This window comes from Polypterus senegalus, chromosome 15 (genome assembly GCF_016835505.1).
Source record: "Polypterus senegalus isolate Bchr_013 chromosome 15, ASM1683550v1, whole genome shotgun sequence".
Classification (NCBI taxonomy): Eukaryota; Metazoa; Chordata; class Cladistia; order Polypteriformes; family Polypteridae; genus Polypterus; species Polypterus senegalus.
In genome coordinates, this window is record NC_053168.1 from 109,093,543 (window position 1) to 109,110,864 (window position 17,322).

Consider the following 17,322-nt stretch of genomic DNA (forward strand, 5'->3'; position numbering starts at 1 on the left):
GACAATGCAGAGTATCACAATGTAATAGAAAACATGCATGTAGCTACCAACATAATACGGCCATAATTGGTAGTACAGTAGAGTGATAGTCACTTCATAAGATCGAGATTAAGTAACATGCATTTACTACTTGTAAGATACAGAAATTGTAACATGTATATACAGTAACATTGATACAATACACTGAATCCTGAAAGTATTCAGATCCCTTCACTTTCTGCACAATTTATTTCATTTAATTTTAAATAGATAAATGTGCTAGTTTTCCCATCCAACTGTACTCAATAACTCATAATAAAGTAAAAATAGGTTTTCAAAAAGGTTTGCAAATCAAAACAGAACTCTCTCATTTATATGCAGTAAGTATTCAGACCCATAGTTGTGACTTTCCTATTTGTGATCTGGTGAATCCTGTTTGCTTTAATTATCCTTGAAATGCATCTAGAAGAGCATTTGCCAAATCCTGGATGAAAACCCCTCCCATACCTGATCCTACAATGACATTCAAGTCACAACTAAAGCAGCGCAGGTAGGTTGTGACAAACCTGAATGACCCTCACAACCCCCTGATCTGACAATTGTACTCAATTGTGCTCTGCACGTGGACCTCCAAGACTTTCGATCAATTCACTGAGTGGGACCACCCCACTAACCTCACTCAGATGATCTTGCTAAATTCAAGGTGTGCTCTGCCTTCTGGTGGGCCAGAAACACACTGGCATGTGAAGAACTGGGCTTGTGACACCACATAAACTGGGAAACAATGGAATTTGACATTAGACATTGTTTAGAATGAAACACCTAGTTAGGAAGTCCAAGGAACTCTGTAGACATCTGTGTCAAAATTGTGATAAGGTGTAGATCTTTAGCAAGGGTATAAAAACATTTCTAAAGTTTTGAGTGTCCTCTGGGGCACAGTGACCCCAATAATTGTAAAATTGAAGAGTTCAGAAACATCAGGGTTCTGACTTGAATTGGCCATCTGGCCAAACTGAGCAACAGTAAAACATTTGGGTCAGGAAGGTGACCAAAAACCCAAAGGTCACTGTAACAGATTTAGAAGTCACCTGTTGAGATACAAGAACCTGTCAGGAAACAACCATCTCAGCAGCACATCATCAATCAGGTGTTTATGGTACACTGGCTAAACAGAAGCCACTCTTGAGTAAAAAGCATACAAAAACATTTAAGGATTCTGAGTGCATGAGGTAAAATATTCTCTGGTCTGATTAGACAAAAATGTAACTCTTTGTGTAGAACCCCAAGCTCTATGCCCAATACTATCCCTACGGTGAAGCATAATGATGGCAACATCGTGGTATGGGAGTGCTCCTCAGCAGGAGAGACGGGGAAACTGTATTTGGCTGCATTCATCCTTTGCTGAATTATTACCAGAATGGTCCTCAGATAAAACCTGCAATGGAGTTTACATGACATCAGACAAGTGCAACGGTTCACTTTTCAGCTAGACAATGACTCAAAGCATACTGCAAATTCAATACTGGAGTGGCTTCAAGACAAGTCTCTGAGTCTCCTTGAGTCTCCCAGATAGAACGTCTGTGGAGAGACCTGAAGATGGCTGCTTACAGAAACTTCCTATCCAATCTAACTGAGCTGGAGAGGATCTGCCAGGAAGAAGGGGATAAACTGCCCAAATCCAGGTGTTTAAAGCTGTAAAGAAGAAGCTGTAATTGCCAGCAAGGGGGCTTCTACAAAGTACTGACTTAATGGTCTGAATACTTGTACAGATTTGAGATTTCTATATTTATGTCTGTGCCTTATTTACATACAAAAATGTAGCTCAAAATGCTTTACAAGATGGCAAGTAATAGTTATAAACAAAGAAAGCAAATTAAAATTGCAGTAGATAAAAATAAAGAATAAAGAACATACAGCAAATAATGCACACTTAAATATCATACGTATATAATTAACAGAGAAGTAGAGTTCTTATATACTGTATAGAATTGGTTCATAAATCTCTAAAGATGGCTCTAAAGTCAGATGGTTGGGAAGGACAGAAGAAATTGAAATTGATTTTTAATAAATTTGCAAACTGTGTTGCAAACAAAGGATGCAGAAAGTGAAGATGTCTCAATACTTTCAGAATCCCCTGTGTATATAATATAAATTTCTGTAGTTTACAGCTTATTTGACATGTTTTAATACAAACTTGTTCAGAGCCACAGCCTAGTCCAGCAGTGTTGGGCATGAGTAAATACTAACCCCGAGCAGGCCTCAGTGGCCACGCTCATGCACTTATTCACTAATATTCAGTTCAAAGTACCTAATCAACCCATTTTGAGTGTCTTATAGATGTGAGGGGAAACAAGAATCCCCTGCGAAAGGAAGAATCTATAATCACCATACAAAGGGAAAACCATCCTAGGGTACTCTCACTGAGATAGGGCCAATTAAGAAACACAATTAAATTAACATGTATTTTTTTTGTAATATAATACTCCAAGGATTGCATAATTAAATTCAGGACAGCAGCACTGCACATAAGGCAGGATGCCAATAGATTTGCAATCCATTGCAGTCTCCGATAAACCTAACATGCATATCTTCACAAACATTACAGAAAACTGAAGCTGACACAGGGTGAATGTGCTAAGTGTACAGCGACAAAGTACAGAATTCACATCTAGGACTCTGAACCTGTGAGGTGACATCACTACCCACTGAGGTCATTACACTCCAAATCATTTCAGACCCTTCATTCTTCACTAGCTTTGCCCTGTGGCCTGCACATAGAATAAGATCACCATCTCTTTTGTGTGTTTTTAAAGGTAACTAGAGGTTGTTGACATCAGGAAGGTCATCTGGCTGTAAAAATGTCTGCTCTAATACTATCAAAATTTGGGATGAACCCAAAAATGTCTGTTAAACCAGCAGAAAGATTATTTAATAGCATCAGGTCGGTTTGTATTGTACGCAAGTTGCAGGAGCCAAAACATGACTAGGATGTTTATTGTACAGTATCTGCTGTAATGTTCATGTACTATACATACAATATAACCAGTCACCTGTATACAAATGCCCAGGGGCTTCATGAATAAACAATGCACACGCACAGAAATGTTGTTTGCCCGTTTCCACACTCACATCAAGATGTATAAAAACTAAACTTGGCGTAGAGCTACGCACATTTTCACGGCAGCCTCAGACCATGCATGCGCATATTTCTGCTCAGTTTTGTAAACGGGCGGCACTCCGTATCAAAGCAGTTCTACTGTTTTTTTTTATTTTTCTTTCTTTATATATTCACATCCATGACATACACTGAAACTAACGGCATATCGTTCACACATTTAAAGCACTTGATTATAATCATTCTGCAACAATATAATGGTGCATGGAATGGCCAAACTATTCCAACTACCATGGCTGATTTAGCGTTGTTAGAAGACGTTGCAAATGGAAGAATTTCAAGAGAGCGCATATTTAGAAATCATACTGAATTCTTGTCACATGATGATGACTGGCTTCTAAATCGATTTCGATTTCTGAAAGCTATCTTCTTGAAGCTGTGTGCAGAACTGGGGCTGACTTTACAAAGGCAGACTTTGGTGAATTTTACTCTACCTGCTCCCTTTGCAAGTTCTGTCCACCCTCTGGTTTATAGCCACAGAAGCTTTTCAACATGAGCTGGCTGACCATTTGGGTATTTCTTAGTAATCACTGAGTTGCGACCCTGCCATCTTTATTGGATGGTATTATGCTCTTGTCATCTAGATATATAAGATTTCCAATTCACAGCAACATCTGCATTTCCAAATGTAATCTGAAAATGCGTATCATTAATGTTATGGCGAGATATATAAGCTGCTCCAATGATGTGAGCCCCGGAATTTCAAAACCTCCTCCATATGACCCCCTTGCACGACTTTCTGAATTTAAACTTTTGAGTACCATCAAACAATACGTTTTTTATTGCTTCCACTTCATTGAACAGGACCTCCATTTTACATTTGCTAAAATTCTTCATTTTTCGCACATGCTTTTGCCATTGTCTTTTAATAAAACACAGAACAGAAGGGGCTATTTGTATTGATTTGCATACTCAAATAAGTGTAATTCTGGGAGGAGTCTGGGTGGGGCTGTAGAAACATACATGTGCATTAAAATTCCTGCTGATTGGTTTTATAAAGGGAAATGTGTAGAACTTTGCTTATGCACAGTTTTATGCATCTGAATTTTTTTGTGCATACGCACATTTCTAGATTTGTCCGTATGCAACATTTAGTGTGAATTCTACGTAAATCGTTATACATGAAGCCCCATGTCTTTAATTTTTTAAGAAATGGTTAAAATTATCATTTTTACAGCAGACAGAAGAAATTATGAGGTTAAAAAAAGAATATTTTGAAAAAACTGTTAATTACCCATTATTCTAGTTCATTGCAACACACTGGTCAGACGCCTAATATAGTATATTTTAAGAATCCCTAAATCATTTTTATAGAGACTAGCTCTTTATAGCTTTGTAGTCAATGTATGTTATATATACAGTAGTACCTTTAAAATCAAAAGAGGTCAGCTAAAACAAATGCACTATAACATTTAAAAATGAATTAAATAATGCATTGGATATCACAATATAAAGCAGGGTACACAGCATATTTGGGCAGATGTACAAGGCAATGAATTAGAAGCTAAGAGGACCTGTTCCGTCTTCCTGTTATATGCTCAAAATGACAATGACATCACTCAGGTATTGTTTAATATCTTTAATAAAGCAAAAATGTTTTGCATCATCGGGCCTCAGACTATAACATTGATGGAAGATGCACTGGTTCCTTACATGGTTTTCTCACTGCTATTGAGATTTATGCTTTTGCATACTCTTAACCTCACCAATTGGAGGATTTAAGAATATCAAACACAAATAAAATAAATACAAACAGCATCTTATGATCCCTCTTCTGGGATATAACGTCATAAGGTGGGCCCTTAGCTGCTGCTTCCAGGTAGTTTGAGATTTTTAAAAAGGACTGCCAGTGCCATATGCTCCTAAGCAAATTTTATACTTGTAATCATTTGTACAAACATGTTACGGTATTTGCTGTGAATCTCCAGGGCAGCGGCCTCTAAGCCTGTCGTGTTCCAGCTTTGTGAGCAGCTGTCACTTCACATTTCCTGTTTCAGGCCTGAATAGAGGCCTCTGGGGCGCTGGCATATACAGGGCTACCGTGTCTGCTAATAAGGGACTCGGCTGTTTGAAGGAGAGGACCTCTGAGCATCCAAAAGATCACTCTCCTGCTTCTTCATAGGCAACGGGAATGACCTTTTCAAGAAGAAGTCTTCAAATGAAATAATATGACCACTTGACAATGTTAGTAAGGCTTTAGTATAAAGTAATTAAGCCATCAGACTACTTGAAAAGGAGAGAAATGTGCAAAAATTAACAAAGTCACATTATCTAGAAAAAAAGAATTTGGCATACAGAAATCGGCCCTTTCTCTGGTGTCAGTGCCACTGTTAGTAAGCTTCCCCTTAAATATGTGGCAGTTTGTGTTCCCTGTGGTGCGTCTGTCTCCTTGTTCTGACATTGGTTTTTTTTTTGCCAACAATCCGACAGCAAACTTATTTTGTTTGAAAGAAGATATATATTTTAATGGTTGGGGTGGTAGACAAAGGGACTATATAGGTAGGAAAGGGTGATAAATGGCAGGGGCAAACATGTAGTGGTCCTGCCAAGACACTACTGGGCATATGATGCAACATTTGCGAGTAGTACTTGAGGGGGGAAAAAAGGAGAGTGGGGTTAGACAGGGCTGGAATAAGGATATCATGGTGGCACATGGGCCCCCACCTGAGAGCAAAAGATTAACATTTGCTACCTTGGAGAATTAGCCTTTTCAAAGTCAAAGAAAGGCTTGGGGAGCAGATACTAAGGAAAACCTGGTTTCCTTTGTTTAAATAAATAAATAAGGCTTTTATTCACCCAGGGAATACTTCTGTGACACAGCGAGAGGTTACCCCAGGATAGGATTTAAAGCTGTCTTACATCCACGGACAACTTAAATCTAGAGTTGGAAGATCTGGGATAAGCACTCGCCTGGTGGTTGGAAGAGATGCCAACTGGGCTAGTGGATGGGCCACCCTATATGACAGACAGGGATCAAAAGTCTGCATAAGTAGGCCTCAAGTGACAGTATATTTTATTGTTTTGTCTGTTTACCTATAAAATAAGGGTTGTGTCATTCTGTCACAAAATTACTTGCAAAACAGTGGGGCTTGAACCCAGAATTTAATTAAAAGCTTTTGATGTGACACACACGTAAAGCAAGAAAAATGGGTAGCATCATCCTGTGCAAACTTGCTGGGTTATACATCTTTCGAGAGGGTGACATAACAGAAAGTAAAAGATCAGCAGCCACATCTGCTGAGTGTTAGGCACATTACTAAGGCTGCTCATAGGAAGGAAAGCAGCACCATCTGCAGAGCATCAAGTATGGGATACAGAAAGCTGTATCAGCTGTACAGAAAGATATGGCAAAAACATCTTACTTCTATGACACCACCTTCTCTCTCTCATTGTGTCTAAACATGCATTACATAGCACAACATAACACTTTTCTATGCAATTAATCCTGTACAGGGTCATGGGTTACCAGAGTCTATCCCAGCAACTCTGGGCACAAGGCAGGAACCATTAGGAATAGAATGCCACTACATTGCAGGACTCACTCACATAAATACTCACACTCATACAGTGCCAGTTTGGAGTCACTATAAGTTAATCTAACCTGTATATGTTAACTGTTGGAAGAAAGGTTGAGTATGTACTGTAGATAAACCGATTTGAGTGCAGCATTTGAAGCAGGGGCCCTGCTATATAAAGCAGCTTGGATGCAGCAAGGTCAAAGAAAAAAGTTAGACATTAAGCTGTTCTCAATAAATATTTGAAATGAAATAAAAATGTAAACAGAGCTGATGCAATAGACAAAAAAGAAAGTATCCTGTTTCATGTGTGTCAGCATAGGGAGTCCCTAACAGGTCAATTCAAAGGCACAGCAATGGGTGAATGGGGGTGAATTTAGGAAACAGAAGCTGCTTTAGCCCAAGGCTAGGTTGGTCTTAGGAAGCTGGTGTGTGTTGTAGATTTCAAGTGTTAAGTGCTTATGGACTTTGATTTTGTCCTCAGACCAGACGAGGATAAAGATCTCTGGACAAAGAACTCTGATATCACTTCTGGGGAAACCAAAACCCATCTTTTGACCTCCTTTTCCATAAAAGGATTTCTGAACAGGAGGTCAGAGTCGCTTTGACCACAGTGCTCGGACAAGTAACATAAGGCTACTGAGAGCAAACTACTACACTAATCATGCCTTAAAACCTGTTACTGAACACTCTGTCATTAACCAGGATATTTCAAGCCTGAATCCCATCCCTCTTTTTGTCTGCCCCCTGCTCTCCAGGACAGACTACTACCTTATGTTAAAAGCTGTGATGGTAGGCCCCAGCCAGCCTTATTCAGGTTTAACAGAAGGAGGGATTTTTTTTTTCAGGAATACTGTCTTTACATAATTTCTATTAATATATAAAACTGTAGCACACATTTATATCTATTTAACAAGTAACTTGTAAAATTACATCCATACCCTTGTAGTAATGTACTTGGTTCCTAATTTCAGTATTTAATGAGTTACTACAGGCTTTCTTTCTGTGTGTGGGTGCCTTACTATCATTCTGGCTCAGTGGTTCAGGCATAGTGATTAAACCACAAAACCCTTGAAAAAAATAATGGGTTAGGGGTTAATGGTGAGTAAATAAAGCTTGTTGACACCCTGACATTCAAGGGAGCTTAACTCATTGTAGATGAACAAAGAGGCCCAAGTGTTTACTGAGCCTATGCTGTGTGTTTGGTCTGGACTACATTCATCACTAAAATATAAAAAAAACACTTTACAGTAAGACTGAGCTAAGGAATAAGGAAGACTAAATAAAAAAATCCATTTTTTAATAGCTACTATTGAGTGCAACACCGACTTATAAATGAGGCTTTTGTAAGGGATAAGAACTGGAAAAGCGACAAGATAACTAGCACTTTTCAAACCAGGAAGGAATACATTTTTTGCAACTACTGGAATGTATCTGATGTGATAAGAAACTGACCAGAATGGAGTAGTACTTCATGAGAATATACAGCTAAAAGGCAGAAGTGAATTTAGGAAACAGAAGCTGCTTTAGCCCAAGGCCAGGTAGGTCTTAGGAAGCTGGTGTGCGTTGTAGATTTCAAGTGTGAAGTTTTTTATATTATAAAAAAAATATTTTGGCTAATAATGAACATCTACAGGTTTTTGTGGATATAAGGGATATTCTGTGTAATATTCATCCCATATATAAAGGCACTGTGAAATAATTAGGAACACCTGCTTATCTATGCAATTATCTGATTAGCCAATCATGTGGCATAAAACAATCTGGAACTTCAGTTAATGTTCACATCAACCACCGGAATGGAGACAAAAAAGGAGTCTCCACATTTTGTACTGTGGCATTATTGTTGGTGCTAGACAGGCTTGCTGAGTCTTGCGGCAGGCTCAATTATGGGATGCACTCTAGAAGCACTACAGTAGCAAGTGAGAGAATGAAGACAAAACTTAGCGTCGTTATGAGCAATGCTTCATATCATCTCTCTCTCTCTCTCTGACACACTAACTCTTAGGCTCCTCCATACCTCCAGCAACAAACCTTTTTAATGCCTCTTTGTTATTACTCTTATATCTTTAGTCAAGTCAGATATTTTATTGTAATTTGTAATTATTGTGTATAATGGATAGCGGTGGTGACTGGTATATGAGGGGGTACCCAAAAATAACAGGAATTGAAAAAAAAATAGTTTAATAATTTTTATCTATTGAAACTTTAGTCTCCTTCAAAATATTCTCCATGTGAATGAATTTACTTATCCCAATGATTTTCCCACAAGTGGAAACATTTTTGGAATTACTGAAGAGGAATGTTGTCCAAGGCCTGCAGCGATTTTTCTTTGACTTCCACCATGGTACAAAAGTGCTTTCCTTTGAGTTCTTTTTTGTTCATCTGGGAATAAGAAAAAGTCGCACGGAGCAAAATCAGGCAAGCAGACAAAGTGGCAAGAACTGCAAGACACACAAGTCAATACAGAAATCTCTTTAATAGTCCGTAAACTGCATTGCGAACATTTTCAAGATTTTTGTCATTCCTAATTGTGGCAAGTCGGCCAGATCTTGGTTGGTCTTCAAGTGACTTTTCCACTCGTTTGAAACACGAAAACCACTCAGACCTGTGTTTTACTTAAAGCTTCCTCTTTAAAAGCAGTTTCAAGCTTCACTACAGTTTCAACAGCTGTTTTCCCTAAGAGAAAGCAAAATTTAACACAGACTCGCTGTTCTTTATGATCACCCATCACAAAAATCGCAGAACACGTTTAATAAGCACCAAGAAAAAATGACACGGAATGCTGTACGAACAATACAGAGCAACAGCACTTGGCTGACTGGCACAGAGTACTGCAAGTATGCTACATCTAGCGGCAAAATTGGCAACTAAGTCTAGATTGCACACCAGGTACAGATTCCGGTTATTTTTATTATTACTTACCACACTTGATATTAACTGCTTGTTGTCTTGTACAAATCTTGTAATCGATATTTAACCCACTTCCTATTGTCCAAATGACTTTTGCACACTTTCTCACTTCCGATGACAATATATGAATCAATAATCAGTTTCACTAATTGATCAATGAATCCATGTTTCTTAAGAAATGAAATTTTCATATGAAGAATAGTTCAAGATTTCACCAATAGATGGTGCTAGTAACGGATAGAACTAAAACAAACCCAAGACTAAAAAGTTGAAAATAATATATAAATAAAATACTTTTTAAAAACCACGCTTATATTAAGTTAAAAAGTGTACTAAAAAGTAAAAAATAAGTCTCTCGTACATCACTCTCCAAATAAAAGTGTAGGAGCTTTTCATCAATTAACATTCAAAAAACACTTCTTAAAATTTAAGCAAAAGCGCCCACCTTTTATTTGGAGAGTGATGTACGAGAGACTTATTTTTTACTTTTTAGTACACTTTTTAACTTAATATAATCATGGTTTTTAAAAAGTATTTTTTATATATACTGTATATATTTTGGGTAACCCCTCATACTGTATATTTGAGCTTTTGTAAAAGGCTAAATTTCCTTCTTGTGGCAAATCTCTCTTTTTATCGAATATACTTATATATTTTTTTTTGTAGTTTTGTGCAATGTGCAGATTTTAGTTATACATGTGAGGTGTTTTTCTATATAATGACCTAAAAAGAAATGTTAACAGGATTTTGCATCCAAAATCTTATATTCCCTATGAAGCTTCAGCCCTTGGGAAAGATAGAATGTCTGTTGAAATGAGTGCAAAAATGTCATCTTTTGCTTGTTCTCACCTCCTTAGTTCGAGGTTTTTATTGTGCTCTATACATGTGACAATAAACTTGAACTCGAGTGCAGCACATGCCTTCAATTACTTGTCAACTAAGCAATACTTTATTAAGATTCGAGGCCATGTGGCAGAATTTTTCCCCCTACAAATTATTTCTTCAGTTAAATACAATTTGATTTATATGCTGACCTCTGCTTAGGCTCAGCACAAATCATGTGGACAGTAAACTGGCATGGCACAAATGTCATATTAAATTATTATTCAAACCAGATATGGTAGAAATGTATTTAAGACCCAAACAAGTATGTGTATGGTATCCATGAGATGAACTATATTATTAAAGAACCACTTGTTTTACAAAGCAAATCGTGAGACTTCAACTCTGAAAGGCACTTTACAAAATTAAATAAATTGTGCTGATGTAAAATAAGCTAGGATAGTGTTCTTTATGAAAGACACTATATAAAGGCATTAATGATTTTGGCATAGAACTCCATTAAAGTATTTCCTAGACAGAGCACTAAATAAAATAAGCATTGCATGCTTACCAATACTATCGGAAATGACTTCAGACTCCTACCAAGCACAGACTGCTGTGTCTGTTTAGACAAACCAAATGTACCCACCTATTATCAACCTGCTTAGTTTGGTTCAGGTCACAGGAGCCGAAGTCTATCCCAGCAGCACTGCATGCAAGTCGGAAACCAACCCTGAAATGGGTGCCATTTAAAGAATACTACCTGTTTATCTGTTTACAGATGATTCATGTGTATATAGTGTAGGGCACATTTGAGTAGTCAAAATGTTTGTTTTAAGCAACTGAATTTTGACAAGAGGGCCACGTCAGAAGTTCCTGAATGCCCTTGATGAAAGAGTTAGCCAGCTGAGTTGTAAGGGAAAGGCCACATGCACAAGGCTTACCTCTCGGATCTCTTTTATCTTGGATCCCCCTTTTCCTATCAATGACCCACACTGGCTGGCTGGAACCACAAGCCTGAGCGTCACAGGTGGTTTGCTTGTCACTGTGCTGTTTGTCATTGAAGCATTTATGTCCTGTAATAACAAAGTCAATAAGAGTTAACATGGGATTTGACACTCCATTTAACACCCTAATCCTCAGCACAGCAGCAAAGGATCAAAGAAAATATCTGAGCTGAGACTAAGCCCCCAGTAGCTCAGTTGGACCAATCACAGTGCTCTTACTGTGGACACTTGAACTCCTGATTAGTGCAAACCTGAAAGATTACTGCAGAACCAATAAAGCTTTTATATTGCCAACCAGATAATTCAACAAATATTCCAAACTTAGGAAATGCTGGAGTAGTTTCTTAATTTATTTTAGACATTTCTAGCTTGAATATTTAAGGAACCCGATCTGTGGTCTATGTAATAGAAGCTGTATAAGATTGAAGCTGTAAGATGTTTCTGATTTTTTCTTGCCATTACCATCCTAACATGGTGCATCATATATATCAGCTGCCCATTTGATCCTAATGAAACTGAATAAGACCTCCCAGACCATGGAGTAAAGGTCTAACTGAAAAGTGTCACCACAAATTTGTCACTCTCAATCCACCTTCAGCTGAGGGGAGCCGATTTTCACTTAATAAAACTAACTGGCTGGCATGTACCACTCAAGGCAAGGGAGGGAGAGAGAGAGAGAGAGAGAGACCAACTTGGTCTACTACTATGGCAGTAGGTCTTATTAATAAGTCTGCTCCATTTCTTGAACCGTATGCACTAGCAGAAAGAAATAGAGGGGCAACAGAGAGAAGTCAGAGCTTTTGGCAGATACCTTCATGTAAACAACTCTAAATACATGGAATTAATTAGCAAGAAGTGTGGCAGAGAGCAGGACTTTAGGGACCGTCGGACCTCGACTTGATGTTATTTTGGAAAATCTAAGTGAAAAGGATGGACAAGCTGGTTGGGCTGAATGGCCTGTTCTCATCACAGTTATTCTTATGTACTACTGTTACTGTTAAATCAAATTTAATCATATTTGAAATTCAAAATTACAATCATTACAATTACAATCATTTTGTATTGCACTAAGTATGTGATTAACATTAATGGCAGCATTGATGAAGTAAAAGTAAAATTTTGTTAACCAAATATGGGAAGTACAGGCAAGACAAAACAGCAGCAATCTGTTAACAATTACAGGGTTTGGAGTAAAAATGTTTTCAGATTTTTATTACTGATTATCAATTTCTATCCTAAACTACAGCATAATACAATAGTGTTGCAAAAATGCAATTATGGTACTTGAATTAACATTGGATTGTTCTGTCTGCAGCACCTTTATTAACAACTATAACTGTCTTTTAACTGAAAATTCAACCAAAAATGGCATTTAAACTCATTAAATGAATACAGTTTAAAATATTTAAGAAGGACAAGAAAGCTGAAGTTTAAAATATGTTCCATACTAATCATTACCACTTCAGATGTGGTGGTGATCCTCAAGAGAGGAATCTATCCAGACTTTCTTTTGCCACCATCTTCAATCGACTTCAATGCCAATGCCAATGCCAATGTCACAAGTCATGACAAACCCTGGACGGGTGGCCAGACCACCAAAGGGCACACGCTGACACGGAGTCAATTTAGAGTTGCCAATTACACCCACTTTATACATTTAAATAGAATTAAATATTGAAGTAAAAATAAGGATTTGAACAATGTTTCATTATTTAATTATACATTTCATTTGAAAAAACTGACTTTGACAAAGAAATGAAACTTTATAAAAGGATTAATATCACTTATTCACACATTAGCCATAAACAGAAATTGGCAGCTGCAATTTTTTACACGATTATAGGTATCACAGAACACTTGAAAAAAATTTAAATCCATGTTTATCATTTTGTGATTTTTGCAAAATGTTAGGCAATTAAATACGTTGATGTAAAAGGTTGAAGAAATAATTATAATTATTTGTAATTATATCTCTAACTCAGGTTTGATAATGGATGCAGGCATAACTCTAAACTTAATTACATGACAAAAAAAAAAATCTCTGAATGTTTTGCTTTAAAAATTCAACATGATTGTCATATATGGACTATTTTGATTTTAATGATTTTATAAAACCCTATGTTGAATTTTAAGAGTACTTTTGTGCTGCTGAAGTGGCTTAATAAATGTGTTCTTTATTTTGTTATGCTTGAATGGAGACTGGGCAGTGTGACACACGGCTGCCTCATGTGGTTTTGATATGTGACTCTAATTACTGTGGGTGTGAGTTTTCTGCTCCAAACCACTCTCTCTGTTTTCTAACATCTCCTCATCTGGTGTTCCTGACACAGCATTAGGTGTATTATTTAAGAACAAACAAGACTAAATGTAGCGGTGGTAGACCCCGTGGTAGAACAGTTGGGGGTCTGAACAACATGATCACTGCTTGCAGCGCAGCATTCCACTACAAGAGAACTGTCAGGCAAATTCCACTCAAAACAGTTGATTTACTTACCTCTTCAAATTTAAGTGCAATCATGGAAAAAGCTTTGAATATGGCATCTGTGGGGCCTGTAATTGTGACAATCCTCTCAGGGCATGATCCCTCGGAAATGTTGATTCGAGCACCACTCTGGTAAATTGAGAGGATCAGTCAAGTTGGGTTGCAATTTACATTTGAATTGGAATAAAATCATTGCTTTCAACAAGCAACTATAAAAGAGCCTTTCTTTAAATAAGTTATAAAATTACTGCAAATATAGCTTAGTGCTCAACAATCAGGGAGTGTCATAACAAGGGAGGATGTATCCCTCCACCAATCCATTACCCAGCTAGTCTGGAGTCAAGCAGACACCCAAATTAAGATAATCTCCAGTTATTACTAAAGAAAATATTTCAGGAAATGGCTAATACAGATCTAAGGCTACAACAGTGTCACTGTGTGCATGTGGAATATTATATTGAGAGCATTGTAGAACTTTACATGCAAAAAAATTATAATCTGCTATGGTGGGAGGCTTCCAAGGGCAGTTGGGCTTAGAAATAAAGTCATTTGGAAAAGGCTAAAGGTGAACGACCATGACCTGAGCAGGGTAGAATGTACTGTGCCTCTAAGAGTACACAGCCTTGGAAGATTTCACACTTTATTGTTAAACAGCATTGAATCACAGTTGATTTAATTTGGCTTTTTTGACACTGATCAACAGAAGACTCTTTATTGTTCCAGTGAAAATGGATCTCTGTAAAGTGATCTACATTAATTACAACTGTAAAATAATCGATCACATACAGAAACACCGAAGTTATTACCGGTGCCGCCATCTAGTTTATCTGTCTGAGTTTTAATTGACTGCAATATAAATGCACCTTATCCTGAATTTCCAACTGGTGGCGAGGTAGTAGAATGGTCTAACCTTCAATGAAGACAAAAGAACACTCCAAGTAACTTGGAAGTTTACACATTGTGGTAGAAGACCAGCAGTTCAACCCAGCTGGGACGCCCCTGAGATGGAAGGTTGGGGGAAGACAGCTATTTGTGGACACTGCCTCCCCCAAAACGCTAGATGGCAGCTCCCCTGGAGTGTAGCGGTGCCCCAAATTCCACAGGGCATCCAGAGACTTGGAGTTTGGTTTCTCAGCCTTGTTGGGTACCTTGGGTGCCACCAGGGGGAGCTGTGAAAGGACCTGGGGAGTCATTCTTGCCTTGCAGCCCAGAAGTACTAGAAAGTCATGATGGGGAGGTGGAAGCCCCGAAGTACTTCTGGGCTGATAAATGAATTGGGATTCTCTATTTGACCCAGAAGTGCCGGTAGGTCACGTGGGCGGTTGAACAGAAGCACTTCTGGGTCAAGGTCTATTTAAAGGACTGCTGGAGACCCAGCAAGCAAGCTGGAGTTGGGTGGAGTGTGACAGAGCTTGCTGGGAGGTGTGGAGGAGAGAATTGTGTATTGTGAATATTATTGAATTTATTGCCTGTTCTTGTGTTTGTGGTGCTTGGAGGGCACTGTTTATTAAGAAGAAAGGCATTCAAAATAATCTTGGTGATTTTAACCTGTGTCCAGTGTATCTGTTGGGGCTAAAGGGGTGATAGTGACCCTTAGCGTCTTACAACATTTTATTGCTATACAGTACAGCATTTAATCACAATGGATTGAATTTGACTTTTTATATATACCGATCAAAAAAGCAGTATTCACACCATTCAAGTCACTATTTAGTAGATGAATCTTTTGGCAGCAATTCCAGCCTTGAGTCAATGAGATGGATCTCTATCAGCTTTGTGCATCTGGACCTGGCAATATTCTTCCATTCTTCTTTGCAAAACTGCTCACGCTCTGTTAGGTTGCATGGGGATCATAAGTAAGCAGCCACACATTCTCAACTGGTTTGAGATCTGGACTCTGACTTGGCTGCTCCAGGGCATTGACATTGTTGTTTTTTAAGTTATTCTTGTGTAGCATTGACTTTATGCTTGAGGTGACTGTCAGACTGCCTCAGGGTTTCCTTCAGGAGTTTTCAGTATTTTTCTGTATTCATTTTACCCTCCCAAGCCCTCAAGGGCCTGCTACAGAGAAACCGTATGATGCCACCACTAAGCCTCATGGTGGGGATGGTGTGTTTTTGACAATGTGCAGTGTTTGGTTTATGCAAAACATGGTATTTAGTCTGAAGCTGAATCTCATTAGACCATAAAATGTTCCAGCCAACTTCAACATCCCTCTACTTCAGGTGTCACATGTGTTTTTTATCACTCTCCTATAAAGTTGGGACTGCTGAAGCACACGAGCAACAGTCGCTTTCTTCATATTCTCTCTAATCTTATACACTGTAGCTTGCAAATCCTTCCACTAGCACCGTCTGCCATGCTGGCTCACCACAAGTTGGATCTTCCAAGTAAAAGAGCATTTATGCTACTCTCTAACTACAGACAGGTGATCTCCATTAAACTGTGACTTCAACTGGCCACACCAGCGATGGCTGTGTAGCGTATACAATACTTATGAATCAGTAATTGCAGTACTTATGCAATCGGTTATTTTATATTTGTAAGTAACTTGGAACACTTTGCAAAGATCTGTTTCCATTTTGACATTATCATTATGACAAATATTGCTGTTTTGATCAGCATCAAAACCGGTGTGTTGCAGCTTGGTTCAAATCATGGCTTGATCGCTAGCTTACATCTTTGTAAGTCATAGTCTGCCTTAGAGTACTTTGTAATTGTCAACTTGAAGACGGACGGTCCAGTGTGAGTGAGGCACTGGCGCCTGCATTGCACTCAATTTTGCTGAGAAACACTCAATTTCCTTAGACAATCGGAAGTTACAATGTGTAAAAAAATCTTGAGTTAAGGTCGTTTGATCAAAAAGTAAGTATACTTTTAAAAGGACTGTAAATTGTATTGTAGATCATGCACTTGACACATGTTTTATTATCAACATGCACACTGTGATCAAACCCATTCGATCCCGTTCAGACATTCGGGGGCTTGTGAGTCCTCTGTACTGGCACCTCTGCACATGTTTAAAATCTGGGCATCCATACTCTACCCGTTAGGACCAGTGGTAGTAAAAAATGGATGCACAGAACAAAGCATACATTCCAAAAATAAATACTCTTTATTTATAGTGCCAACAAAAGCAATTGAGTATATTGCATGTCTCTGTGAGAGTGCAGTCCATAAAATACACAATAGTCAAGAAAAGTAAGTGTTGATGAAACTGTGCAGTATAGTGTATCTAAAAATAAAGGCGATGAAGAAAGTGACAATAAACAATTCTTCCTTATCCTTCCACAAGATGATAATCAAAATGAAAAAAAAAACTCATCCAAAGAAAAAGTAAAAATGGCATAGGTACAAAAATATAGGGAAAAACCCAGTGGAAATCTCTAGATATATACAGTGGGTATAGAAAAGAATCACCTCCTTTGA

The 17,322-nt window shown here is 38.1% G+C and overlaps 1 protein-coding gene across 1 annotated transcript in view; it reads right to left on the reverse strand.

Annotated features, from left to right (window-relative positions):
* The window catches only part of zgc:110045 (uncharacterized protein LOC664755 homolog), a 172,122-nt gene that overhangs the window by 48,560 nt on the left and 106,240 nt on the right, over positions 1 to 17,322 (reverse strand). Inside the window, 2 exon segments of the mRNA XM_039736269.1 lie at positions 11,349 to 11,480; positions 13,906 to 14,022. Coding sequence (XP_039592203.1) covers positions 11,349 to 11,480; positions 13,906 to 14,022 — 249 coding nt within the window.